General features: G+C 35.5%; 2 protein-coding genes across 3 annotated transcripts in view; both read left to right on the plus strand.

Moving 5' to 3' along the window:
* The window catches only part of LOC117122272 (protein bark beetle-like), a 21,767-nt gene extending 6,397 nt beyond the window's left edge, over positions 1-15,370 (plus strand). Inside the window, exons 4-14 of the mRNA XM_033267811.1 lie at positions 1,046-3,472; positions 3,843-6,704; positions 6,904-7,746; positions 8,309-8,403; positions 8,600-8,734; positions 9,226-9,313; positions 9,588-10,463; positions 10,825-10,917; positions 11,779-11,906; positions 12,569-12,794; positions 13,196-15,370. Of these exons, the coding sequence (XP_033123702.1) occupies positions 1,046-3,472; positions 3,843-6,704; positions 6,904-7,746; positions 8,309-8,403; positions 8,600-8,734; positions 9,226-9,313; positions 9,588-10,463; positions 10,825-10,917; positions 11,779-11,906; positions 12,569-12,794; positions 13,196-13,494 (8,072 nt within the window). The 3' untranslated portion in view covers positions 13,495-15,370. The remainder of the gene's footprint in view (positions 1-1,045; positions 3,473-3,842; positions 6,705-6,903; positions 7,747-8,308; positions 8,404-8,599; positions 8,735-9,225; positions 9,314-9,587; positions 10,464-10,824; positions 10,918-11,778; positions 11,907-12,568; positions 12,795-13,195) is intronic.
* Positions 15,371-17,531: 2,161 nt separating this feature from the next.
* LOC117122261 (poly(U)-specific endoribonuclease-like) lies at positions 17,532-22,525 on the plus strand. Of its 2 annotated transcripts, XM_033267797.1 has the most exons (6): positions 17,534-17,739; positions 18,909-19,028; positions 19,998-20,114; positions 20,742-20,898; positions 21,504-21,703; positions 22,245-22,525. In XM_033267797.1, exons 1-6 carry the CDS (start codon positions 17,679-17,681, stop codon positions 22,508-22,510), a joined length of 921 nt encoding a protein of 306 aa, XP_033123688.1. In that variant the 5' UTR covers positions 17,534-17,678; the 3' UTR covers positions 22,511-22,525. The 2 variants fall into 2 exon arrangements, with proteins under 2 accessions (XP_033123689.1, XP_033123688.1); XM_033267798.1 differs by lacking the exon at positions 19,998-20,114 and having other exon boundaries at positions 17,532-17,739.
* Positions 22,526-23,006: the final 481 nt, after the last annotated feature.

The following is a 23,006-nucleotide window of genomic DNA, read 5'->3' on the forward strand; positions in this document are numbered from 1 at the left end:
AATGGTCAAAGTTTCTCCAAGTATTTTAGTATTTCATTATACTATTGTGGACTTATTTTGTGTATTGGAGGTGGCAGTCAATTAAAAATGATTTTGAAATAATAATAGTGTTTGAAATAATCTATACACCGTCTTCCATAAGGCGAGCTCTAACGCATCGGCCACGTGTTACATTGTGCGTTAAATGCTAATATTCAATGTCATTAATGTTGCATTGTGCACAACTCCAAGGAAATAGGTTAAAATAATTATTGAACATCATTTCTCCTACCAGTGACTTTAATTACAAATGTTGCTCCTATGGACAATTAATAATAACATTGTATTTGACAATAAAGAATTTTTTTTTCTCGATCATAATTGCCGAGCCTGAATAACTTAACCTACAATACATTGTTTGACTCTTTTTTGTTCTTTATTTGTTTTCCTTTACTTTATAACATTTAGCTATAGCATTTTTCAAGTTTCTAAACTTACACCTCGGCGCAAAGATATTGTATGAAGTTGAGGCTAACAAAGTGGTGAACCTCGCTCTTCTTGAATAATGTCAAGTTTGGTTTCTGTACAATCCCTACACGCTATCTCCGACAGCTTTTGGTGATGCCGATTATTCGGTCGACGAATCGGGGAGCCTTTCCGATTGCGTCGGGGACTGTTACGTAGTAAAACGATTGCACTGGAAACACTGTAGCGACAGTGTAGCGATTTTAAGAAAACCAGGATTCGCTTGCCTGTGAGGCACACACCATTTGTGTAGAATGAGCCTATAATTCATAATCTCTATTTCAGAATACAAACTCCTTGTTTTCCTTCACTTTATAACATTCTTTTGATTCTTGACCTAAATACGCTTGAATTTAGAAGAACTGTATAATATATACATTTGTAAGATCTGTATTCATAGACCTACATAGATACATCTGCATACCGTTCCCTTCAGTTTACTTTAAGGTACGCCACTGCCCGGATGCGAAGTTTGACTGTTGAGTTCCTTAAACAAATATACAATTAACATTCTTTTTTTTTTTCATTTTTGTAAATATAGAAATATCGAGCACGTTTGAACTTGGAGATGTCTATATTCACAACAATCGGTTCGATGGCATGACCGCTGACTTAGACACGGCTTCGATACATATCAGAAATTCGTTCGTACTTGAAAACGAGCTCAATGGTGTGCAGCTAGAAGATGGCGATGGTATTCACATTGAGTCGCTTGTGGCAGACAGAAACTCACTGTCGGGGATGAAAGTTATAAACACAATTGCGAATACCAGCATCACTAATAGCTCCTTCAACAACAACGGTATTGGCTTGACCTGTCAACGAATGGCTGGGATGCGGAAAAGTCATATAATAGTTTCTCTGACAGAGTCAACAATACAAACCAATCAAAAACAAGGGATATTATTAGATTCATCAGAAATGAGCGTTAAAATAGTGGACAATTACATTTCTGAAAATGGCCTTGGTGGATTAGTTGTGGTAGCTGAGGAGCAGCCACTTATTGAAGTAGACCTTTTGGTAGTTCGCAACATCTTTGAAGATAACAGTCATGTTACTCTAGATTCAGGTACAGCAGATACAGCCAGAATAAACATAGCGAACAACCTGTTTTCAGGTAGTTCCTCAAGTTTAACCATTATCTCAAGTAATTATTCAAACTGCGCCGAATGCTACTTAAGTATTACCAACAATACATTTAATTCAATTGTAACAAGTGTTGCCATGCATCTTGAAGAATTTATGCCCGGAGGAACAGCTTTAATATCAAACAACCTATTCCAAAATATAACCTGCATGCAGGTGATAAAAATCTCAAGTAATACAAAATCAGTTCAGGATAGAGGTCTTATTTCTATCAAACAAAACAGATTTGTAGACAACGCCCCATTTGAAGAGGTGTCCGGCAACCAACAAACCAGTTCACTGGTATCAGAAGTTTCGTACATTTTTTTGCGTCACAACTTCTTTATGGATTTATTTGACACAAAATTGATAATTGTAGTTGGTGAACCAACAACAGTTATTCCTGCGCAATTAAATTGGTGGGGTTCAGTGAACGAAAATGAAATTCAAAGTGCCATCATTGATAAACAGGACCACATGAACTTGGCAAGCGTGGACTTCTTTCCTTATTTAGCATCTCCTAATATAAGCGACATAATAAGTCAACGAATTATAGACAATTCAACCTTCATTCGGAATGGTTATGTAATTGGAGGCATAATGAATGAAAATATTACACTTCAGGCTAAAGATGAAGCATATATAGTTGATAAAAATATCATCATCTGTCAATCTTGTATTTTCACACTGAAACCAGGCGTAAAGATGGAATTACATCCTTATACAGGAATACATATTCACGGCAGAATTGACTTTTCTGGTAGCATAAATAATCCGATTGAATTGTATATGAAAAACGTATCTGAAAATGTTGATAAATCTGAGTATAGACTATCAGTTGGAGAAGACAGTTCAGAGGGTATCTTATTAGAAAACCATGATGGAGTCTGGCAACCATTATGTGTAGCAGACGATGACAAGCTTCTTCAACATATATGCATGAAGCTTGGCTACCAAGGCTTGATGGAATTTGAGTACCTACAAGATGGTTCGGATAGCGGCAAGGATACCTCGTGCACTAGTACAGACATCACCTGTAAAACATTAGCTTCAGTGTCGAAGCCTTGTAACAATGGAAATCAAGTCTACCTTAAATGTGTTCCAATCAAGTGGGCAGGAATTCGATTCTTTGCCGATGCTAGATCCTCTATTATGAATCACGTCATAATACGTGAGGCTGGTAGTCATTTTTATGGCACATTTGAGAAAGTTCCCGCCATTCAGGTGGATTACCATAGACATACTCTCAACAACATCCTTATTTCAGGCTCACTAGCTGGCATGATGGTTATGACTTCAGAGCCGTTTAATACACAGGTACAGACAATGAATATATCTATCAATGGTTGTCAAGATGACATGTATGCATTTAAAGCTATCTTCCCGCCATTTTCAATTTCAAACATAACAATAAGTAACTGTAATCTTGGTGTTTTGTTTGAAGGATTTACGAGTACAGAACTGATCGAATTCAACCAACAGCTTCCTATCGGCTTGGTGCAACAACAGTGCTATGGTAACAAGTCTCTGGAACATGAAGGCATTTTGTATTTCTCATTGGAGAATGAAATGGCAGTAAACAGACAACGTTGCGTTGATACTATTTCAACTAATGATTCTTTTGTAATTGGGGTATTCGTGGTATATGAAAGACTACTGCCAGAAGAAACATTTTCAGTGTATGATGATGCTCAAAGCAGCGATGTTTTGTTGTCAGTGTCTGGAGATCGTCATAATACATACGCAATCATTTCAACTGGATCAACTGTTGTTTTAGAATATACACGTGGTCATGACCAACCAGATGTTGGAGAACTTGTTGTGATTGTTCAGGCATTGAAAGGTAAATTTAATTTGAGCAAATTTATCCATACTCAAGGTGTTATATTAAATAAGTTTGAAACCACATGATTTTTTTTGTTTGATTGTGGATAATGTAGGCCTATTCATTATTGTCCAAAAAATTCATAACAAGTTCGTGGACCTATATATATATATATATAGATGAAATAGAGTGTAATTAAACATGTCTGACCAATTAACAAGTCTTATAATTATTCAAGAACTTTAAAATATATGTTGAATATATAACAATTTAATAGTTATTATTGTTGAATATGACTGCTGTTATCAGCATAAATATGTGACAATACGAGAATTGTTTTTTTGTAATGTACTTCATATCTCTTTTTTTTATCTGTGTTTTATTCCAGCTGGTTCAGTGGTGGATTCGCAGTTAATCTCTTTATTCTGGATGTCAGATATGAACTTTGACCTGTCTGGAATCGGATCCGGCAGTGGAATCGAGGTTAAGAACCTCGAAAGGCACCATTCACTGAATGTCACGCAATCATCAATGAGGATAAACGGTGTAGCGAATGGATTAACTTTGCAGGGACATGGTAAAGTTTCATTGGATGATGTCACTATATCTGACGTAGGAACTGGAATCCAGATGGACTCCTTTGCCGGGGAGTTTACAATGTTTGAAAGTGATTTGACCTCTAGTGATGTTGGAATCGAAGTTGCTGGACGTTACACGTTAAGCGACACCACAGAGATATATACAAATGTGTTGAACTCACGTATTACAAACAGCACGTTGAGTGCAATACATATAAGAGATGAGCCAAGATTTCAGAAAACACTGAACATTGAAGGATGCAATTTTACGGGAAATTACGTCACATTGAGACTTACAGGCTGCAATGAAACAGTGTATATTTATGACGTTATAATTCTGCAGAGCATGCGTGGTATAGAGATGAATGATTACTCTGGAAATATTTTTGTAAAAGATAGCTTTATCTCAGCAAGAGATCGAGCACTTGAGGCTTCAAGTACAACACCATTTTCTAGTAACGTCTTCGGACGCATTGAGTCTACGCACTTCACGGGTCATACTTATATTGTTATGAACTTGCGCGAATTCGCTAAGGCTCAGTCAATCAGGAGGGCTCGTGATTGGTCAGTTGTAGACTGTACATTCCAGGAGAATTCTCACGTTATTAAACTTGATGCTCCAAGTATGGCAATGGCAAGTGCAAGGCAGTCCTTAATGTTATCCGGTTGTACATTTATACGGAACGAAGGCACATTAATCAATATTATGGATGGGTCGGTAGAGGCTCACATTGTTAACAACACTTTTTATGACAATAGAGGATCTTCGATTTATACAGATATAATAGACGGTCAATGTGTGCTAAATATTTCAACTAATACGTTTTATAGTAACGATGCTGGAATTGAGTATTTTGTCAGGCTTCCGGGAGATATCACCTCTGTACATATATCAAACAACCAGTTTATAAACAACGTAGGGCACAATTTGATCTATATATTTGACAGTAGACAGATTCACCGGTCGAAGATTTTACCAGATAGCCTTATAATTTCTTTTAACAACATCACTGGCAACAAGCCTGATTCAAAACACCGAGGAGAAATGTCATGCGCGGTAAGAATTAACATACCTCGTGGATCTGTGACGAATAATATCTTGAATAATGGTGATTTCTTGATAGAAATTTGCAGTAATGCCGTGCTTTTCGATGAATCGTTTGACGTTATTAATGCAACATATAACTGGTGGGGCACCACAAATGATGTCATAATCGAAAATAGGGTGGTTGACATAAGTGACCGAAATGACATAATAAGCATCGAACATTCTCCGTATCTAACTTCAGATGACTTATATGGAAACTACACCACCATTAATAGTTCACGATTAGATGACAATACTCGATTTATAGGAGGAAAAATTAAAGGTGAACTTACATTAACACTAAACCAGAGTCCATATGAAATCGAGAGTGATATCACTGTGTTGCAAAACTCGCTGCTGACTGTCGAAGCTGGTGTAGTCTTGCAATTTCACCCAAATATTGGGATTCTGGTTCTTGGTGATTTTGTTGCTGATGGAAAAGAGAACGGCGTTATTGTAATGGAATCTATTCGAAGTAAGATGAAGAGTAGCCCGACGTTGCGCCTTACTGGTGGTAAAATACCTTCAGAAGGTCGATTGGAAATGCTTATAAACAACAAATGGACCAGGTTGTGCAGAGAGCTATGGACAATGTCTGAAGCCACGGTAGCATGTGGTCAAATGGGATATGCCGCCCCGGTGCGTTATGATTGGTCGACAAGCGCGTTCAAAGAAACAGTTTCACAAATTAATAATGCAACTTTCACATGTCGAGGAAATGAACTTGAACTTAATGATTGTTTTGCAAGCTCTACTCTATGTGAAGACGAATTCGATGTAGGTCTAATGTGCGTCACCACCTCCGCAGCTCAAATGGGACTAGCATGGGGAGGTCTCCGAATAATGACCATGTCAACAGTTCAGAAGACAGGGTCTACAATAATTTCATCTAGCAAAAATAGAAATGTGATACTACGATATTTAGATATTTACGACGCTGGATATCTGCACGATAATGATGGGGCAGCACTCAGCCTGAGTCACGTAAGTCCTATAATTGAGGATGTAAGGATTTTTAACTCCGTTTCCAAAGGAATCGAAGTCTTAACCCCTTTGGTTCCATTGAGTATGGAAAGAGTTTTAGTAAATGGAAGTGCATCACATGGTATAACATTGACGCGTGGTAGTGATGTCACTGATGTTGTGTTTGATAGTGTTGAAATACTAGGCAACGATATTGGCTTGCAAATAGTGGGGTTCACCGGCGGTCCTTATGTGAATGAGTACGTGGGCTTGCATGATATTTGCTCGATGGAAGATGTCACAGTTAGCAATTTCTTAATGGGATATTTTGATCGCCATTCCAAAAAAAATTCTGAATGTACGGTGATCATACGTGCTGCAGAAATTGGAGCAAGCCTTGCAATTGCCGTCCGGCGGGTAGACTTTACGCCAGGGAAGGACACTTTACTAATTTTTGATGGCAGTGAATACGATGGAAAGCTCATTGGTCAATTTGCGCAATCGTCGGCAGAAGATACGTTGGCTCTAGAATCGACAGGTGATTCAGTTACCTTGAAGATGCTATATGCTGCAGGATCAATCAAACGGTATTATATTTTCGAAATAACGACAAAAACAGAGGGTAAGTCAGCAGAATATTATTACAAAAATACAAGTTTGTTAGGAAAATAATCAAAAAGTTATGCGTACACTGTATTATTTTGACGGCTATTGTAGCGTGTATAAATATAGCATGAAAACTAACCAAGTATAAATATTTAAAGATACGTTTTAAAACTCCTATTATGCCTACTGATATTTTTGTTTATCATGTTTTTCAGGAGAGTTAAGTTACATCATATCTACGTCAACGATTGCCCAATCAAAACGCAACGCCATTTGGTACACTGGATTAGATACATCATTTGAGATAAGCCAGTGCCACGTGGTCTCCAACAACAACGAAGAAATATTATCTGTTAATAATAATGAAGCAGGAGCAGTTCACGTGGTCATGGACGGCGGAAATCTTAATATTTCCCAGTGTGTTTTTGAATACAATAAGATCGGTGCTCTTTCTGTTGACATCGGAAGGTCGAACGAAATAAAAGCGAAGGAAATTTCTGTAGCGATTACAGAAAATGATTTTGTGTCAAATATTGGTTCATGCACACTAACTGTCTCATCTTACTACGAAGCACCAATCGACACTGTTACTGTTCTTCTTAGAGGTAACATCATAGAAAATAATACGGCGACTGACAGATGTAGCGTAATTGGAATCTCAGGTGTTCAATTGAGCATCGAACAGAATCTAATAAAAGAGAATCTTGGGAGAACATTAGATTGGACCGGCATTAAGTCCCTCGATAATCTAGTAATGGTTGCCAATACGTTTTTCTACAACAAAGCCGAGCGCGGACCGACGATCTATATAAACGGAAAGGGTTCTAATTTTTTGTTCACCCAGAATTCGTTCACCGATCTTGACAATGTTGTAGAGCTGACGGCTGTTTTCGATGACAACACTAGTAAACGACTACATGCTGCCCTTAACTGGTGGGGAATGACGTCGCCAGAATTGATCCAGACTCGAGTGGAGACAGATGATGGTGAAAACCAGGGAAATATTGAATTCACAACAAAGCCTTCGTTACAGACACCACTTACTACGGTGTACGATTGTAAGTTAAAAACTGATATAATACAGAGTTACAAATTATATGAACCTAGTAAGGACTAGTAATGAAATTATATTTTAGTGCACGATGGCAGAGTGTTCCATATACTTATTGTTTTTCCTAAGTTTATTTTATTATGTTCAGTATTGGTTTGTATTTAAAAGTGAACCTCTTCCAACTGTAGTCAAAGCTTCACCGATAACCATCCGGTAGAATAATGACACCTTTAAGACTTATCAGTATTTAACTAATGTAAACATATGGAGGCGTTCACACTAGAATGATAATGACACGGTAATCATGAATGATTGTAGTATTGGCATCCTTATAACTTTTAGGCTGATGTGGTTATCGGTACCTGAGACTATGCCTACTACTCCGGCCAATCAGAGCAGCGCACACAAAAATACAATGAGCAACTCCTTCTCTTGATGCATAAAATGTTGAATGAACTTAATGATGAACCATGAACAACCATTAAAGTGACTCCGCCCACACCCGCCCCAGTAAATTAGGTAAACAAAAACATTACAGTATATTAATATTTTAAGATTCGTCTTCACAGTTGACTGTCCAATAGGTTTTATGAAAATAGGTGTTAGCTGTTATCAGCTACGTAGCAGTGTCAGAGGTTATGGCGATGCTGTAGAGGTTTGCAAAGTAAGTATAAAACAGTTTTGTATATTCTAATCTATATACAGTACATTACTATGTAAACGATACATTACCAACAAATTCATTCTTAAATCTCTTATTTCAGAAAATAATAAATAATAATATTATAAATAGGCCTACTAATAATATCCATTAAGATATTATTATTGTTATAAGTACTTCTGTGTGGTTTTTTTAAAAGAAACTATCTGCAGTTATTACAAGTGTTACACACGTGGATGTAAACGCAATCCAACGTTCGATGACGAACAGGGAATCACGGGACCGGGTCTGGGTATATCTTGAATCTGATACAACAGAGAGTGAGTTTTATCCGGTAAGTTTAATGAATATTTAGGCATTTGGCATTCCTATTTAGCTGTCTAATAAGATATTTTATTTCTCTCCCACCCATAAAATCGAAGTAATTATACGTGCATGAATATTTGCTTGACAGTAGGCCTACCAAGCAAACACAAAACGTTATTCCATTTTTGTACACCAAAGTATACAGTTATTATAACGTAACAATGTTATCTGGATAGGCATTATAATACAGAAATAATCCACGCTGGTAATTCGAACTAGAACTAGCTCATAAATATATATGTTTGTTAAATATCACAAATAATTAAGGCCTACACACATCATACCAATATCTCTTATAAATATTAATGGAAAGAAAACATAGCCTATGCTTATTCGACCAGTAATGTTTTAGAAAGGCCCAGAATCTAATATTGTTTAAAAATTCATGCTTTTTTTACTGATATTATTACAGATAGTGTACCTTCTGACATTAATCTGAAACATTTTATTTTTTTTTAGGAATGTAGCTCATATGATCCTGTAACCAATGTGACGAGCTCTGAACCTTGCGACCAGCGACTCTCATTCGTTTGCAAAACATTTACTGGTATAAACAATTTATTTTTACAAAATGTCAACCACATTTTTATAATATCATGGTATTTCTGAAATAGATAAGTGTACTTAATAAGAAAACAAAAATAATTAAATGAAAAAAAAAAAATAAATAAAATGATTAAAAACTAATAATATTCATCATAGTTTAATATAAAGAAAGTAACATTCCAATTCTATCCATCTACGTTGCCTATGTGTGACCAAAGTGTGATTGTATACCTTTCCCATGTAATGAAATGAACATTTGTATTATTTCTGATCAGTTGGTACGTGCCATGAACCAGAAATACACGTGGATGATGATATCGGATCTGGTAACGACTTGTCTACCTGTGACGAAGTTAGCAGTTGTTCGATGAGAGGCCGATGTATAGCACCGAATATTTGTCATTGCTACGTTGGTTTCCAGGGAAAGTCTTGTCGAAATAATGCGCCCTCTAACGAGCGACCACCCCGATTCAGTGGAGCATCTAAGAACATATCGATTGCACAAAGCTCACCGAGGGGAACATTTTTTACACAAGTTAAAGCTCTTGATAAAAACTATGAAACTAATGAACCATTTTGTTATCATCTCATACCAACTGAGTTTACTGAAAAACTACATTTAAATTCAAATTCTGGTATGGTTCATTTAAAATCCGATGCAAAGAAGATGAAACAGCGTCTAGCACATTTCCTAGTGGCAGCTAGAGATGCCGGATCGCCACCAAAATCATCTATGATTAACATATCAGTTACTCTAGTTGAGGCATCTCCAGATTGTCCTGTATTTTCTCCTGAATCGTCGTATTTATACATAGCTCACGCATCAAAGCCTTCCGAAACTGCTTCTGTACAAGCAACTGTAGTCAATGGTAACACAGTGTACTACGCACTCTACGAACATGCTGGTGAAGGAAGATTCCAGATTGATGTATCGTCTGGATTGATAACATTAAGCAAAGATTTAGCTGTGGGACTATACTCATTTGTTGTAACGGCATATACGAAGGGTGTTGATTCCTGTGTTTCTGGCAAGAATGTAATGGTTGACGTTCGCCAATTCAATGATAATCAATCCATGTTTCCATCTACAACGTATCGACCGGAGGAAATTTCGGAAAAAACACTAACAAAAACGGATGTATATCATAAATGTAAGTTAAATATAAATCATTAAAAACATTTATCAGTCAATTGGTCGGTGGGTCAACAAATCAGCCAACCAAGCAATTAATCAATAGTTCAATCACAAAACTAATTACCCACTCAATCAATCAATCAATCAATCAGTCAATTCGTCATCTATTTTTATTGACAAATTATTCAGTCAGACAGTCAATCAATTAATCAATATTACTAATCAACCTATCAACCTATAATCAATCATTCAACCAATATAATAATATAATACTTTCAGTCAATCAATTGATCCTTAGTAACGCTATTTGTTTTTAAAGTTTATCTATATTATGCGCAGATATATTTCTAATTATATTCTTTTCAACTTTTTTACAGATTGTGACACAATTGGATGCAAGAACGAGGGTATTTGTACCAACAAGAAGTGTATATGTCCTTGTCCGTTTGCGGGAGAGTTTTGTCAGAAAGGTATATCGAAAATATTTAGTTTGAAATTATTTTACTTTTACAGGTATGTCATTTCTATCTATAGTTTTGTAATAGGCCTACATACATTCTAAATGGTACGGTACCGGTTATTTGTTTATTTTATTTACTTTTTATAGGAGGTGGCTCGTTTTAAAGCTTTATGAGTTGTTCTTGACTCACAATAAATGATAATTTACATAATATTATTTAAAATATTATTTAATTAAATATACAATAAATACTTAATCACATTATATTAAAATCTTTTTAATTAAATATACAATAAATACTTAATTACATTATATTAAAATCTTTTTTAAAAACTTTCAAAAACACACCTTTTCTACAGAGAGTAGTATATTCTTATAATGGTTTTTATCTATACTTGGCTGATTCACACTTGTGTTTTATTGTTGCTATTTTTATCGCTCACTAGCTTTTTGTAGGAAATGTTTTTGAATACTGGTATTGTAATTTGTACTTGCCATTTCTATTAATTGGTTTTTTATTATACTTTTTTCTTTGTAAATATGGGCTCTATGCCATTTTTATTGATTGATTATTGTACTTACATTTATTTTCTAAAAATGGGTTTCAATGTACAGCGCTTTGATCTTTGGAAATGTTATTGAATGTTGTAATTTGTATTTTAATTTTTTATTGATGGATTTGTTATTGTACTTACTTTTATCTTTGTAAAAATGGGTTTAATGTACAGCGATTTCATCTTTTTTTGTAAATGATTTTTAATAATAATAATAATAATAATAATAATAATAATAATAAATATTATGCAATTGAGTAGTTTTTGTATATTTGCCTTTTATGAATTAGTATCTTCCTATCATCGTTTCTATGTAGAAACTCACTGTATTGAAGTTTCCATGAAGATTAAGTCACTGTTCGGTCATACCGCCCTCTATGATCTGAGACTTGGCGATAGAGCCGATCACCTTTTCTACACTTATGCTGAAGAAGTCCAGAAATTTGTAAGTGTCGGTCCAAGAAATAATTATTGTTCACGATATATTGCCATGCTAAACATCCTCAATGAAACTTTTAATTCACCATTTAAAGAATAATGAAATGTTCAATAATTCACAGCAGCAAATCCTTCGAACAGAAACAGGTTAATCCGCAAATCTTAAGTTGACATAAATTTACTAGCATTTTTTAAAATAGATTTTTTTCTTTGTACTTCTATTTTTCAGTATTTAAAAGTTAATAATATATTTAAATCTACATCCTATCCAATCCTATACCTAGAATGGTGTTAGGCGAATTCTATTTTTGAAATCGATATTGTTATTTATTTAAAATTTAAAGTTTATTAGATTTGTGGGACGTCAGTGTATTTTACAGATTATCACAAATTGTGGGAACAATTTATAAAACATAGTTTGGACTAGACTAAGGTATACATGTATACAATGAAAATTATGTATAGGCCTATATGCTATTCATTTAACTTTCTTAGGCAAAGGTAAATCAAAATGGACACTCAAAATAATAAAGCTTCCTTAGTCAAAACGACCAAAAAGCAACATTAAATGTAACACTCAAAAAATATTATTGAATTACAATTCAATATAAGAATGAAGGAATTAAATATACATAGTTTTATTCACTAAAGTTTGTGGTCATGGTCTAGGTTGACGGCGCTGTCTATAGCAATGACGTCTTAGCTGGATCATATATAGGAAATACTGTGACGAGATTTCTTGAAGGCAGTTTGATTGTGGAATATCAGGTAACATTCGAGACACAATCTGTGTTAACGGATAATGAACTGAGACAAGTCCTGAAAATATCGTTATCTGAATATGATGGCGATGATGAAGACATCACCGTTGATCCTGAGAGCATTACCTTAACGGGTAAGTTGATATAGTTCATAGATGTACTAAACTCTTGTATAGATCAGTTATTTAATATCGATCTTTTAATAAATACTAACTTGGTTTGTCTTTTAAATCAAATGTTAGGTTTATTTAAACAAGGGTTAAAGAGCATATTGTTATAAAATATAATAACCTCCTCGTGCATTGTAAAATGGAAACAATGCTGGAATGGAGTTAAATCTTAGTGAAATCATGTGAAAGCAGGACTTTTCTCCACTCTCTAAGTATACAGAGACTTGGCTTATAAAGATTGTCCATCCTGTAATTGGTGAGTTACCGTACTTGCTGTTGAAATGTAAATGAAATTAATAAAATACATAAAAAATAAATAAATTCATTTATTTATATCTGAGGTTCTCTGCTTTCTTGTTCTTCAGACAACACTGATACTACACCTACTCAAACGGATACACCCAGTAAAGGTTTAGACGTTGGTGGTGGTATGATAGCTATCATTATAATAATTTCCGTAGGAATAATCATAGTTGTAGTCGTGGCGATTGTATTACTCATCAGACGAAAACGAAAACGTAGAAGTTACTATAACAACCTACAAGCCAATCCAATCAAAATGACTACTGTGAAACGAGAACCTGCGAATCAAGATAGCGAGGAAATTACGTATCAAGATCGTGCTGAACCGTTAGAAAATAATTTTTCAGAAGATCCACAGTAGGCCTAGCGATCAAGCTTGATAAGTTTTTTATTGTTTCAATTATTATTATTTTTTGTTTTGTTTTTCCACAACTTTCTGCCCTTTGGAATGCCCTAAATTTGTATTGCTACCGTACCGAATTGTATATTAAGTAGGGCTACACTGTGTGACTCCCAATTAAAACGTAAAAATGAGAGAATTAAACTTCCTCTCTGAAAAACCGCATAAATACTTTATTAAGTTTCGATGGATTTCAAGATTGGTGTAGTGTAAGGACTGTAAATCAACGGCAACAGTTAGTTTCTATGTAACGCTGAAGTACTGTGGCTAGTTGAGCTATTGAATATTTTACTTTGTATGTAAAAATAATGTTTTTTTTATTTAGTATTTTTAATCAACATGGAACATGCTTTGCATTAAAAAATGTCACCCATGTTAAACATATTTGTAAATAACTGTGTTGGTGAGGATAAGAATAATTAATGGGATATACTATTTTAATATTTGATTCAGTCTTAGTAATTGTACGAAATAGATTGAATATTGTTGTTGATTAACTCTTTAATGTATTTTACAGTTAATAGAATTTATCAAACGCATAGGCCTATATAGAAATAAATGTGACATAATGGTTTATATTATTAGAGAAATAAGATGGAAAACTGCCACCACATTCTATGAACGCAAATGTATATTATTTTGTAAGCATTAAGAAAAATAGTGTTATTTTCCATTTTGGTGGCACCGACTAACCATTATTGTACGTTTGTAATCAGTAGTTGAAACGTTTTATAGTTACCATTTTCCTCTAAATTATATAAGGCAGATAATGCAAAGGGCATTTTTAGTTGTGTTTTTCGTTATGTCATGTATATGGCATTAAATCTCTCTTTAGATACAATAGAGTGTTGCATCGTAGATTAGATAGGTTCTTTCAAAAGAAATACAAATATTCATTGTTTGTGATTTTTCTTTTAGTGAATGGGGCTAATTTTACGTACCATATTAATTAGCGAATCTTGTTAGAAGTCTGAATATTTTGGTGTTAATGATTTAACGGGGCCCTTCACCGGTCCTCCTCCCTCTGGGCGTTACCCATGTGTAATATATAAATAGTTTTTTGAAGAACGGTTGGGCAAGATGTCATATAAATATTAATGTTTACTGTATTATATAGATAGACATATGCCATGCAGTAGAAAAACACCGTCACCGCGGCTCTATCGAGACCAGGCAAGGCTATGATATGATAGGCTATGAAAATAAGTAATAATAGCAGCAACAACATTTATAACAGCAGCCAATAATAATAATTATTATTTAATTGGCATGATGGCTAGGGCGATGGTGACGGTCTAAGATAACAGATAACTCATCGCCAAAATGTAAACACGAAGCACCAACTACAAATCCATCGGTTAGAGCATGCGCAAATTAGATTTTTCATTGCGTTGCGGCGCTTGCGTTGCAAAAAATTGAATCGAACAGCGCAAAAGTTGAGAAGCGTCGGTGAAGCCACAAAACCCCTGCGTTGCGTTACTTAGCGTCGATACTTCGCGTCTGCGTCGTTGCGTTGCGTCCATTGGGGAAGCATGCTTAAGCGTCGCGGAGATTATTCTATTCTACTATTCGACAGTACATACCCTGTGTGTAATAAACACTTTGAGAAACAGAGTTTTAAATACAATGCATTATGTGGTAAAATGAATAAATAACCAAATGAAGACACAAACATAATTATTTTATAAACGTTTATTACGATGATGATGATGATGATAATGGGTTACCCCCAACTATATCTAAAATTAAATTCGTTTCCAACCAAACGCCAAAGATTGGTAGTCTTAGTTCAGCTAAGTATGGCATAGCCGATTAAAAATAAAAACTTTATCCTAGACTTGTTATTCCTGTAGCTTCATTTTTTGGCTTGAAAATACTCCTACAGGATTTGTACTGCCAGGGAGTTGTTGTATGGACACTTAAACGTGGAGGTCCTCATTGAGCAGCAAACGTAAGAAGTAAGGTCAATATGATAGAAAAGAAATATATCTACTTTTACTTTGTGGGAAAAAAAAAATCACGATTCAGGAAACATATTTCACACACAGTTACACTTGCACAAAGAAAGGAAAACATGACAAGTTCTATTAACAGTCACCAACAACGATAACGAAAGCTCTCTAATGACTCAAGTTACTGCATGATTGTTTTATAATTTTAATAAAACTAATTTCTTCTAATTTTAAATATATTTTCCCTGAATTCGTGATTATTCGGCGTCATGCATGGACTAAATGCGTGACGTCATGCGTGTTACATCCAAAATCACTTTGAAGCGGGACCGTCCCGCACGATGCGCGAGAAACGGTTGGTAATGCGTTTTGTAAGCCAGGACCCAATAGTATTTTGTTACGTTTCTTTACAGAGAGGGGTTCGTCCGAACCCCTTGAACCCCCCTGGATTTTGGTCTATTTGGTTTTTTCGGAAATTATACAAAATGTTACGTATTGTTAAGGCGTTGTAGGAGAGTGCTGAGTATCAGTGTTACTGTAAGTAAAAGTATCTAACCCTCTCCAGGGCCCATTTGGACTCGGACTTCGCCCAGAAAGCACATGCGTTACTTAAGGCTTGGTAGTAATGTTTTAGGTAGTAGTAGGAGCGCCCCCCCCCCGCCATCCGAGAGCTCACGAGTTACGCAAATGGGTCCTGTTTATTTAATATGATATGCCATAATTGGAATTTATTGGACAATATAAAACACTACATCGTTTCTGTTATATCAACTGCAATACATTATTCAGCATCGGAAGAGCTTTCCAACGATACTAAACACGACTACTTTTTGGTGAGTTTATATACTTATTCTTATTTTATACACATTTTAAGTATATTTTGCGGATATTTTAAAACAAATAAACACCTATTTTTGAATTATGTTCCATTCTGGCATGAGTGACAGTAGTGTGTATATGTCTGGTTTGTTTCCTGTATAGAAATTATGATTTTAGACACCAAAATCATATCTGTAGATTATTTAGTTCCAATTATATGCACATTTTAGATAAATTTGGCGACCATTTTTCAAAATGGCCATAAGGATGCCAAGCTGATAAATATTTATGTCGAAAATGATTTAACCACTAGGTACACTTAAGTGTTAAATTGCCTGTTTATTTTTATATTAACATCATATAGAAAGGGAAAGAGAGTTTTAAAATACCGGTAATGTATCCTTAATTTCAATCTTACGAAAGTGTAATTGTTAGGCCTAGATCCTGTTAATTAATGAACAGTTCACAGCTGTTTGGTTCCCCGATGGTACAGTCCAAATCCTGTCTTGGCTTATTGTATCAGTGCGTTCAGATAACAGCATTGAACGTTTGTGCGTCAAGCAAAATTTGATTATAAAATGTATATTATATACGAATTTGATTTCGAGAAGGTCTGTTTGTTGGCCAGCACCCTATAAGATAGTTGATAAGTGGATAGGCCTATACCGTACCATTTACCGCGACAATTGCAAATATCACAGAGAATGTTAGACAGTTAGGCCTATCAAAAATTGTAATTGTTTTCGTCAAAGTACTAAACACTCTACAGGCCCGTATCAAGGAGGTACAATAGGTACGCCCCCACCCCTCGAATCAATAAGGTTAATATTTTCAAGATAATCGAAATGTAGCGAGCGTAAACATTTTAATTTTGGTGTTCTGAGCAACCCCCGGTTGGTGTTTTTTGCGCACCCAAGCACCTTCTGCTCACCATTGACAATCCTGACTACGGCCCTGACCAAATACAATTGATGTGTATACCACGTCTTCACTTTTGACGTCAATTGTTGGCTATGTCTATACATTATCTTGATTAGAAATATTTCAGTTCATTTAAAAGATAACGTTATCTGACGGACAGTATTTTGAAGTGGAAACAGATGTCTTTAATAATATTGCTTACTATCGATAAGATTGTTCTCCTTATATTAATTTTAATATGTGTTATGTCTACTATATTGAATCTACACATAGATAGAATTGCCGGGAGTGTGACTCATTTCCTTTATCATTCTGGGACGAAGTAGGCCTAATGTAATGTTGACACAGTGTTAATATTTCACTTCCGACGTGAAACACAGAAAACAATAAAAGGCAACACTAAACATTGTTGAGGTAATAAACTAGTAAGACCTTGACATTGATCCGGTAGACATGAAGTACGTTAACATTCTTCTACTGTTTGCTTGCATATACGATGCTGTTCTTCTGTCACGTAAGTACATTGCTTTCTTAGTCTATCTTCTTGATGTTTCTTATACACTATTACATATATAAATATATTGTTTGAATCCAGACAATTAGAATGTTCATACTACCAAACTCCGCAAAACTATTTCTGCCAATTCTGGATCGGAATGTTATTTAGACTTAGCCACATCTTCCCACCGCACACATTAAAAATAATTTAGAATAATCTCATTCTGCCTCACTTAATCTACGGGATTCTTGCATGGGGAAATTGTAACTATACTCAATTACAAAAACGGGCTATCCGAAGTTTCCTAGGTGTTGAATTATATACTTACACTGCTGATTTCTTTGTACGTCTTGGTATCTTAGATATATTTAGTTTATATAAGTTTTTCTTTGCCATATTTATGCATCTTAATCTTTCCAACTCAATTCCTAATATAATTGCAATAAATTTCTCTAAAAATAACCAAATACACAGGTACGCTACAAGACAGTCCTCTCATTTCCATCCTCCACTTACCCGTACTGAACTTAGAAAATCCACAATTTTCTACTCTGGCCCCATTTTATGGAACTCTCTCCCCAACATAATTAAAGATTCAACAAACCTCAATATGGTGAAACGCCTTCTCAAACAATACCTGCAATCTGATTAACTGTCACTAGTTGAGAGTTTGTATTTATTTTTATTTTCTTGAGGGCCTCATTTGCATCAAGCATTTCACTTCTTGAGGTCTCGCCACTCCATATTATATTATGTATTATGTATTATGATGAGTGAAATAAAGAATATATTGAACGTTTGAGGAATCAATTCCTAGCTCCAGTAAGTCTGCGGCGGAATCTTCAGAGTCTAGGATTGAAAAGCAGTTCGAATCAAATAGTTTGCGACTACTTACCAGCAAAAAAAAAAGACATTTCATTATTCATTTAAACAATAATCACTCTTTAAGAATGTATGAAATAACTCTAAATAGTGGATAGTGGATACGCACCTTTCTCATTGTACAATACAAAAATGTGGGGAAAAATAGACGAAGTGTTAGTAATAGTCAGTTGACTGCTTTCTTTTCTTTTTACATTCCCTTGTATGTTGTCCCAGGTCCACTATTTGTATACTATACTCATTCAATTTTATTTTATGATTGAAACTGATTGAAATAGTGATTAATCCTACATTTATCATAGGTGCGGACTCATGTTCGGGAAGATGTGATTCTGGGTTCAGCAACTCATACGACTGTCAGTGTAACACTCAATGTGCTACTTATGGGGATTGCTGTTCTGACTATCAGTTAGAGTGTTTGGGTATGCTATAAATGTATAAAATGTTATGGAAATTATAACATAACAATTTTTTATAAATTGAATAAAGAAATTACATTAGATAAGAACATTGGGTACTATCACTTAATTTAGAAATTTTTAAATTGTAACAAATGTGATTGGTAAAACCAATTTATACTATAAAAGCTTATACTCCCTATTGTGATATATTCATTTATGTGTGTTACCAAAATGTCACGTCAATAAAGAAGAAATGTTCGGATTTTCAAAACGTTTAAAATGTTTGAGGGTAGCGTTGCTCAGTAGGTTAAACTGCTGGTAGCCACCGACCCTGTGTGTGCGTGGTTCAATTCCCATCGTTTCTTTCCTGTTTTAACTGGAGGGCTGAAATGATGGAAGTTACTATAGCGCATTGTCTTTCGGATGAGACGTTTCAGCCGTTGGTCCCGTGTGCGTAAAGCTCTTACCCTCTCGGTGACAGTCGCAGACAGTTGTCGGGAAGGTTGAACTTGGTTAAACTTTGCCGATTACGTTGCAGACGAATCAAGTGGGAAGGCATCCCGATTCGTCCATCGGCAAAGTTGAACCAGGTTCAAACTTCCCGACTACTGTCGACGACTGTCGCCGATAGGATGAGCGATTCTATGGAAACCGAGCTTTATGGCCAATACGCAGTACATTCATCGGAAAAGAGTATACTTCCCAAGCACCACCAGAAGGACCCACTGAAAATGGTGTTTAACCTGTATTTCAACATAGTTTTTCTTTTTTTTTTTTGAAGGGGAGTACGCAATATAGTAAATACACATTAAAAACGGTCAGCTATGCTTGACGGCTCTATTGTAATAGGTATATTAGATACGGCAGATGTACTTATAAAAGGGAAGTGTGGAAATGGAATAAAAGTGGGTAAAATTCCCACAAAAAAAATACACATTATAGAACACCCTAATTAACATGTGTGTGCTCTAACACAATTGTTGTATCTAGGTTCATGCTCTGGGAGGTGTGACACTAATCTGGACAGCAGCAAGGACTGCCAATGTAACAGTGCTTGTGAAAAATATGGCGACTGTTGTTCTGATTACCATACACTATGTACAGGAGGTGAATAATTCTCAAAATAGCGTTTTGTAAACCAGAATATAACATATTTTACAGAATATTATTATGCTTGCGATTTTTTTCTCAAGTATTCAGTACAAAAAAACATCGGGTAGATCAAAACATTCCTATGATATTTTCCTGACGTAAACACGCATCGAAATAGCATTGCATTACCCGATGCTACTTGAAGATAAGATCCAACACCAGTCACTAAACGCAAGCTCTATAGTCTAGGTTATGACACCAGGCTAGTTATCTGGAGGTCGTGGATTCGATTCCCACGGAATTATTATTTCGCGATTATTCAGTAAGAAAACAGGTAAGGTAGGGCAAACACCAATACTTATGAGGCTTATTGAGTAGAGTTGGATTTATTTGTTAGAGCAGGGATCCGTGCTGTCACGGGAATTGAACCCAGCACCCTGGGAAGTAGAGTTAATTGCCTTGTTCAACTCCACTCTATATCATCATCATTAACATAATTTAGTATTAGGTGTCATGTCCATATAGATTGAGAGACTATATAATATGCCAACTGTAGTCAATGTTTAGCTTGGCCTTTGTAGTATTGTTTGTTTTTTTTTAAATAACAATAATCATAATTATTGATGTTGTTGTTATTGATAGGATCTGGTCCCGTACCAGTGACATCTGCGGATTTGACGACACTTGCTAACACACTGTGGTCGGTTGATGGAAACCGTGCGTCGTCTTCTCAATTTACCGTCAATAAGCAGACAAAGCTTAGCAGCTCTTCAAACACTGTTGACAAGTCTAGCTCACCGTAAGTCACAGTGTATTGTCTTTCTAAGTTTGTGCAGGCTACATGGAGTTGAGTTAATGGCTTAGTGGATAAGATGCTTGCCTTCTAATCCCAGGGTGCTGTGTTCAATTCCTGTGACAGCAGTACTTTTTCTCACGACTAAAACAACTTCCCTCCCTAAGCTTCTTAATGAAACTTGGTTTAAAAAGCATCGTCCCCATTCCGTAATTGGCGAGTTACTTGCTGTTGGATGGGAATGAAATGCTTAAAGTATGCTGCGATGTCAGGACTAAATTTCTTTAATAAAAAAAAACCACTATGATAAAAATTGAAATATAATATTATTGCTCATTTAAAAGTTCAAAACTTCATAACGAGACACATCGACATTGAACAGTTTTTAATTGTCCAAATTAAGTACCAAAACCAAGACTGTATACCTGTACAGGGGTGGCGTAAGGGTTTGCCCGACGGGGGATCCGATGTAACCGACGACGGGAGAGGAAGTGTGGGGGGTGGGGGGCCGATGTCACCGACGAGAGCAAAGTGGGCGTGGTCGGGAGTCGCTCAAAATATTTTGAAAGCGCGTACTACTTTGTTCATTTCTTATAGTTATTGTTTTTTAGACTCTTGTCGTACGTAGACGGTGCTCTATTGAAAAAGGATACCTATGCTAAGTTTATTTCCCTGCTTGACAATTTTATCGCAAGTACTGGACGTAATGAAGTCTTCACATCGACTGAGACTAAAGAGAAAGATGCTTTCATGAGCGCTATTATGAAAACATCCGTCATGACAGAAACTTATAATTTCCTGTACTCCAAAGGTAATGGTTAATAACATTGCTAAATTATCAATATATACAAATTTATTAATTAATACGAATATTGTGAGACATCAGGGGTGGATCCAAGGGGGGGGGGGGCACAGCATATTCAGAATAGATAAGTGAGAATGCTAATTTCAATATAGGCCTATGCCTTGAAATTTTAAAATTTAGTGGCAAAACGGGGGGGGGGGCACGTGTCCCTCGTGTCCCTACTGGATCCGCACCGCCCCTGGACGTTTTCTTGTACACTGATGGTTAGAGTTATGTCACACACAATTAATTAGAGAAAAATAATCGAATAATGCAGTTAACAACTGATGGTAATAATGAAACACAAGTTACTTTAATATCATTATATGCAGAAGTTCATAAGCACAGTCAACAAAGAGGATATGAATAGTTAATAAAAATGTATATAGAGAACTTTATAGTATATAGAAATGTATAACATTTTGTAAGGCTAAGCTAACTAAAATCACACAGAGTGTTATAGAATGTACTAGAAACATTCAATGCTGTTCTTTGTCTTCTTTATTAGGCTACGTTTTAAGTTTAGAGGATTTCCAGTATAAGATGGAAGAGATGTGGTTTAAAGCGTATGGTAGATCGTCTTCTTCCGATTCCTCTGGATTCGAACATGTCTTCGTCGGCGAACAGAAAAGCACCTCCGTCTCCGGATTTCACAACTGGATCCAATTGTACCACGAAGAGCAGTCTGGCGACTTGAACTACTATGGCTACACCAAAGACGCTTCCGTAACTATAATTTTATCAAATGAAATTACAGTACAATTAAAAGTGTAGGGTGATCGTCATTTAATCCCTTGGTCGCGGTCCGAGTCATTTTGTGAAATCTTTAGGCCTCATACTAATTTATTGCTAGATAAAACGTTACAAAAAAATTATTAAAAACTTAATTTATAATAATTTTTGAAACTTGTTTGGCCCCGAATTGCCAGCAGGACGCCAATGTTTTGCAATTCATGTTTCATATTCCATTACAATGTTTCAAGTAAAAATACGTATACGTGAATTATAAAATGACAATGATAGTAATAATGGGCACCATGTAAATAATGTTTTCAAATTGTAATTTCAAGGTAAATATTTTAAAAATCCATATTTTTCAAATCAATCACATTCGTCATTGGGATAAAACAAATATTAAAGGTATTTAATGAGCAAAGTACCGTAATTCAAATTGTTACATCATCGGATGATGAGAATAAAACTAGAGTGGAGTTGAATAGCTAGTAATGAAGATGCTTGCCCAGTGGCGTATCTAGAGGTCTTAAAATGG

The sequence above is a fragment of the Anneissia japonica genome, unplaced genomic scaffold (genome assembly GCF_011630105.1).
Source record: "Anneissia japonica isolate Jap-2015-1 unplaced genomic scaffold, ASM1163010v1 scaffold287708_len1499824_cov190, whole genome shotgun sequence".
Taxonomy (NCBI): Eukaryota; Metazoa; Echinodermata; class Crinoidea; order Comatulida; family Comatulidae; genus Anneissia; species Anneissia japonica.